The sequence below is a fragment of the Rhagoletis pomonella genome, unplaced genomic scaffold (assembly GCF_013731165.1).
Source record: "Rhagoletis pomonella isolate Grant_MI unplaced genomic scaffold, Rhpom_1.0 Rhpom_scaffold_00002, whole genome shotgun sequence".
Classification (NCBI taxonomy): Eukaryota; Metazoa; Arthropoda; class Insecta; order Diptera; family Tephritidae; genus Rhagoletis; species Rhagoletis pomonella.
In genome coordinates, this window is record NW_023458556.1 from 29,023,541 (window position 1) to 29,029,713 (window position 6,173).

At 36.7% G+C, this 6,173-nt stretch overlaps 1 protein-coding gene across 2 annotated transcripts; it reads right to left on the minus strand.

Annotated features, from left to right (window-relative positions):
* Positions 1 to 412: 412 nt before the first annotated feature.
* Positions 413 to 5,033, minus strand: LOC118733386 (cytochrome P450 4g1-like). Of its 2 annotated transcripts, XM_036462752.1 has the most exons (5): positions 4,715 to 5,032; positions 3,931 to 4,653; positions 3,695 to 3,807; positions 765 to 1,357; positions 413 to 505 (listed from the first exon to the last, which is right to left on the minus strand). In XM_036462752.1, the coding sequence occupies exons 1-4, from the start codon at positions 4,953 to 4,955 to the stop codon at positions 767 to 769; spliced, it is 1,668 nt and encodes a 555-aa protein (XP_036318645.1). In that variant the 5' UTR covers positions 4,956 to 5,032; the 3' UTR covers positions 413 to 505; positions 765 to 766. The 2 variants fall into 2 exon arrangements, with proteins under 2 accessions (XP_036318645.1, XP_036318646.1); XM_036462753.1 differs by lacking the exon at positions 413 to 505 and having other exon boundaries at positions 536 to 1,357; positions 4,715 to 5,033.
* Between the last annotated feature and the right edge of the window lie 1,140 nt (positions 5,034 to 6,173).

The following is a 6,173-nucleotide window of genomic DNA, read 5'->3' on the forward strand; positions in this document are numbered from 1 at the left end:
TCGGCTATTAGCAGCAATGTTCGCCAAACAAAGCCAGGATAATAGTTGCGTCCATCTACCTGCTGAATCGCTGAGCATTTTCTCACCTGTTTTTCTGATGGATGCTGCGATGCAGGCGTGAAATGCAATTCGAACCTGCGTCGAAGGCTAGGTAATTTAATATTGTTGATCATTAAAACGATACACTGCCGGAAATCGATAGAAAACACCCACAAAGGTACATTTTTTCTCTCCATAAATGCTGGCTCAGGTTCTCATGCTTTCTTTTCATTTTCACTTTGTTTTTCCTCTGCACTCGCTTTCGTACATGCAAATATTTTCTAAATAAATATTTATGGGATATTAAAATGCTGCATGCACATTAATGCAGCAACCATTCGTGTATGTAAATTCATATGTAGTATGTATGTATGTATGCATTCACACTTTATTGATACAGAATTCAAATACAAATACTTATAATTACTCAGCAAAATTCCAAACGCACAAATGTCGGCACCTTTAGCTACGAGTAGTTAAAACAATTAAGCACATATGTATGTATATATATATATAAGTAAGAGTGTAAAGTTTTGATTATGGCAACTTAACTCAACTTAACTCAACTTAGAACTTAACAAATCAAAATGAAAGACTTTTGCTTGGCGCTAAGTTACGTTAAGTTTCGCCTGTCCAACATTCATTTAAGAGCGCTTTTAAGTGACAGCCTCTAAGCAACGTTAAGTTGCCATAATCAAACCTTAAGTGTACGTTTATTTTCTCACTTTTATGCCTCCCGCGGCGTCAGCACTATTTTAAATCCATTCGCCAACTTCAAGATGATATCGCCTTGCAAATTAAATTGGGACTCATCCACATTGGAGTGAATATGAAATTTACGCACCAATGTCGACAATAGCACTTTTAGCATCAACATAGCATATTTACGTCCGACACAGCTACGTGGACCCGCACTGAAAGGTATATAGCTGTAGTAGTGACGCTTCGCCATTTTCTCTGGCAAAAAGTTATCGGGATCGAATTTTTCTGGATTCTCATAGCAATCTGGTCGCCGATGTACGGCATATTGTCCCAATATGACTGTGGTGCCTTTCGGTATAACATAGGGACCAGAGGCGAGTGGCACATCCTCATTCACTTTACGTCCTATAACCGGTACTGGTGGATAGAGTCGTAGCGTCTCTTTGATTACGCGCTCCAAGTATTGCATTTCCAGTGTATCGGCAAAGGTACACTCGCGTTGCAAATCATCGGCGAATATTTCTTTTTGCTCCTCGAAAACTCGTGCTTGCACATCCTTGTGGATGCCAAGTAGACAAAGTACGAAACTGGAACCAGCCGAAGTGGTGTCGTGGCCCTGTGGATGTGGTTGATAAGGTAGGCATATTTTTTTAGACTTAAGTTTCTAATAGAGAAATGAAACATATACTAGGTTTACATATAAGTAGATTATCCTTATTTTGGTGCTTAACTCCCTAATCTGTAATTATAAAACGAGATTAGCCATCATAGGGATATTTATAACCATGGAGGCAAATCAATCAAATTATGATTGTGTGAAAGATTTGTGGGCTTTCCACCTATATCGGCTCTCAATGGTGATGCAGAGATTTAGGCCATTGACACGTTTTATTCGTGTCGACGACGAAAACATTGGAAAGCAGAGAGCTCTTACGGTCAAGATTTCCGCAATCCGCGATGCGTATGCAATGATCAATGCAAAACTAAGTTTACTCAGGACATTCATTAAAGATCGGTGGATTTGTGATACTAAGAACTCTTATCCACTTGAAGGGCAACTAAACAATGGGTCATAAGGCTAATCAAGAAGAAAGGGTCGTTAAGTATTTGACAGGATCATTCAACGGCTTTGGCTTGCCTGAACGTAGTAATAAGGGTAAGAGAGGAAGTAGAATTTTCACTTCACACCAGAGATGGGCACGGGAATAAATATTTCTGCCAATCCCGAACTTCAATTTTCCATCCGGACACTTTTCAGAATTGAACCGCGGGTCCCCTGGATCCCGAAATCTATCACTAAGAAATATTCACATGTGTTTTAAATTAATTTTAAATCATCTGCCTTATCCTGAGTTTCACTTGAAAAAAAAATATTCACCCGAAAATTTGTCATACTATGAAAATTTGTCATCCGCCCATAGTAAAACCATGGAAATCAAAAGTGAAAAGTGAACCGACTTGGGCAAAATGAAACTCATGATAAGGCTGAACGAAAAAAAAATAATGAAATGAAACGGTTGCGGTTTTATCGGGAAAGGATTGTGGTCCCGTTCCGCTTGCAATATTTTTACAGGCCTTCCCGATACCGCCTATCTTGTCAAATTTAAAATGAGTACCGTGGGTTTCGCGGGTCCCGATATCCCGCACAACTTTTTCAGCATTATTTCACGGTTCTTGGCATTATTTCGGGATTTTGTTTTATTTTTCGGGATTATTTTGGACTTTTTTGAATTTTTTTATTTTCGAAATTTTTATATGTTTTTGGGACTTTCCTTAGGCGAATTCTTGGATACGGTTGCGTTGAACTTTTAGAGGCACTGGATAGGTGGAATGAAAAGAGAGAGAGAGAAAGAGGCACATATGAGGATTTTCGGGATCATTTAAATATTTCCCTTTTTTTCTTTTACTTTTCATTATTGTTTATTTTTTTTTTTTAATATCTCGGCTTTTGAAACTTTTTCGGGACCATTTCGGATGTTTTCAAAATTTTTTGTGATTTCTTTTTCAGTATTGTTTCAGGATATCCGTGATCACTTCCCGATTTTTCTGTTTTTCTTTTCCGGATTTTTAAAAGGCCTTTGAAACTTTTTCAGGATTTTTTTAGAGGATTACTTTGTATTTATATTGTGATTTGTGAAACCTTAAATAGTAAATACTTTTGCATTCAGTATTTAATATGGTAACGAAAATATAATTGTATTGATAAGTGTAATGCTAATGGTAATTGTTTTTGTTATTATAATTGTAATTGTAATAAAAGGGATAACGGTGATGCTATATAATAATGCTAATTAATTGTAAATTCAGACGTCGTTTTTGTATTCGCCTTCGTATTCGCATTTGTGTTCGAGTTCGAGTTCGTATTCGTCTTCGTGTTCGTATTAATTTTCTCACACGTCTGCATCGCCTTATTCGTACTAGTTTTCGAGTTCGTCTTCGTTTTCGTTCATGTTTATATTTACACTCGTCTTGAGCTTCTTGGTAGCCATATTTTGCTCTTCGTATTCATCTCGGTCTTCCTTTACATACGTACACAATGGAGACCGTGGCGAGAATTTCGAAAGTTCATTCCTGTTCATGAGCATTTCATTCAACTCGAGCGAAAATATTATCATTCCTGCGTGAAAATATTTTTTTCCAACTTTAATTTCACGAGCTAAAAATACCGCGAACGCAAAAAGCAACCAATGAGATCATCACTAAAGTACTCCTGAACTATGGCAATGGCAAATAAAGCTATTTTTGAATATCAAAACAGAAAATTCTAACAGAAAGTTAGAGCGCAAAAAAGGGCCCTCTATAGTGAATGAACCCATTTAGCTCACATTATTAGAATAAAATATTTCTATTATGTACTAATAGAAATTACTTTAAAGAATCAGTTTTTTAAACCAATTCAATTAACCACCATTTGAATATCAAAAATCGAAAGTTTTATTAAAAACGTACATACCTCAAACATAATCGTGTTCACTTCATCCATCACATCCTTCTCCGTCCATTCAATATTTGGATTTTTTGTCATTTCCACCATAGCATCCAGCAAAGCCAAACGACGCTTAGCACCTGTACGAAACAAAACAAAACAACAAATGATAGCAATTAGTTACACTTTCCGCTTTCCTCTTCATCATTTTTATACTACATTACTTTTCGAAAGGAAATCTCATAATCCCTAATCGATCTTACCCACATCCCGCTCTTCGTCGATTATATCCAAATCGTCGCGCAGTCCTTCCGCTTTCTTGCCAGCCTTCTCATTCAACGCATCCTGTTGATCCAACACGCTATCTGTTTCCAAATTGAAATTTTCACGCCGCTGTGCGACGACATTCCTCGTTAGATTCAAGATTATATTCATCATATTATCACACTTCTGCCGCAATTTCGTCCACCGATAAATGGGATCGAAATGATAATGTGGCTTGGTCTGACGTTTTTGTATGATGTCGCACATTTCAACCACCGCATCTGCATAGCGCACACACTCCTTGCCTTCGGGTAATTTTTTCATGCCCATCGCTGTGCTAAGTAAAATTTCAACCGTCGTCTGACTCATGTGCGAATGTACATCGAACTCTTGACCCAGAAATCGCGCTTCCAGCCGATTAGCAACATTTTGTGAGTGTTTTACGAAAGTCGGTACGAAACTCTTTAGAATGCTCTGATGAAAAGTGGGAGCAATCATTTTGCGATGATGACGCCAATGATCGCCTTTGCTAATGAGTAGACCGTCACCAAACCAAGGCTGGAAGAATTTATACTCCACCGATTTCTCCAAGTGTACCGAACTATTCAGAATAATTTCAACATCAGCTGGATTTGTTAAGAAGACAAGCCTGATGTTAAAGAAGCAGCCACTAATTGTTTCCCCATACTGTTTCATGTAGCCTAAAGCTTTTTGCACCAACTCTAAATAAAAACAAACAATTAAAAATTTGTATCCAGAGTTTTTCAAATAGCTAACACTCACCAGTTGGGGTTACACCTACAAGCAAATGAGCATTCCCAATAACGGGCAAGATTGGCGGGCCGGGTATAGTCCTTAGCTTCTTGAATGCATCTGTATTACGATACCAGATATCGTATAATGTTATAGCCAATACCCCGCCTATTAAACTGATGTATAAAGGACTCGATAGGAGACTCTGCTTTGCCAAATCAACATGTTGTGGTGGTGTTGTTGTTGTATTTAGTAAATCCGCCGTGTCCATGGCTACTGCACTTCTAGCACTACTTCATCAAACTGCTGGCCTATTCTAAGTGCAACTGGAATTTTAATGCAAGCTCATTGCTTGGTCTCGTAATAATCGGAATGCATAATGATCAATGCAAAATGTCTACGTGCATATGTACATACATATGCATATACATACATATGTATATAGCATATACTTAAATAGCTTAGCGAACTCCACTGAACCTTAAAGTGAACGTTTTATATGTAGTCAGTCTACTATAAACACAAATAATGCACATCAAGCTCCCGTTTTTCGCGAAACCTCGCTATGTAAACACACAATGCACTTCTGGTGTTGTATGCATTTGTGGTGTACATATGTATGTATGTATGCATTTACATTCTTTGCATAAGTAGTCTGAATGACGCATTTGCTTGGGCACACGTTTCAGGAAAAATTCAGGTACTATAATTGCGCCACTTGTTAGAAGTGCTACATTAGCAAGAAGTTCTCGAACTAACAGTCCAGCGCCTTCGTCTTGGTCTACAGGCTGTATCGGAGACACAGCCGCTAAATTTAAACGTAGAATACGTGGTATGGTTAAGAGCACATCCAAGTCAAAAACGAAAGCACACACTAAGAATAAAATATCGATAACAAAAGCAAAATCGATAACAAAATCGAAAAAAACATCGATAACAAAATCGATAAAAATATCGATAACAAAATCGATTGTAAAATCGATAAAAATATCGATCACAAAATCGATAAAAATATCGATAACAAAATCGATTACAAAATCTATAAAAAAATCGATTACAGAATCGATAACAAAATCGATTAAAATATCGATAACAAAATCGATAAAAAATATCTTTATTATATTATAATAATATTATCGATAAAAATTTCGATAATAAATATCGATAACAAAATCGATAAAATATCGATTATCAAATCGACAAGTCCCGAGAAACCCGAAAATCTCTAAAATCCCGAAATAGTTCCCAGATTGAGTGTCTGTGCCTCTATCTATATTATTTTCTCTAAAATTACCTTTATTTTAATTTTTCTTCCTCTATCTTCATCTTTACTTTTATCGGTATCCTCATCCTCATGTTCTTCTTTATAACGGGTGATTTTTTAAGAGCTTGATAACTTTTTTTTTTAAAAAAAAAACGCATAAAATTTGCAAAATCTCATCGGTTCTTTATTTGAAACGTTAGATTGGTCCATGACATTTACTTTTTG

What these genes read in the sequence shown, in the direction of transcription:
- LOC118733386 (XM_036462752.1), bottom strand. Translation starts at nt 4,955, where the DNA reads ATGGACACGGCGGATTTACTAAATACAACAACAACACCACCACAACAT. An exon ending in CGACGAAGAGCGGGATGTGG is followed by an intron (nt 3,808 to 3,930) that starts GTAAGATCGATT and finishes TGTTTCGTACAG; the next exon opens with GTGCTAAGCGTCGTTTGGCT. An exon ending in TGAACACGATTATGTTTGAG is followed by an intron (nt 1,358 to 3,694) that starts GTATGTACGTTT and finishes CCACATCCACAG; the next exon opens with GGCCACGACACCACTTCGGC.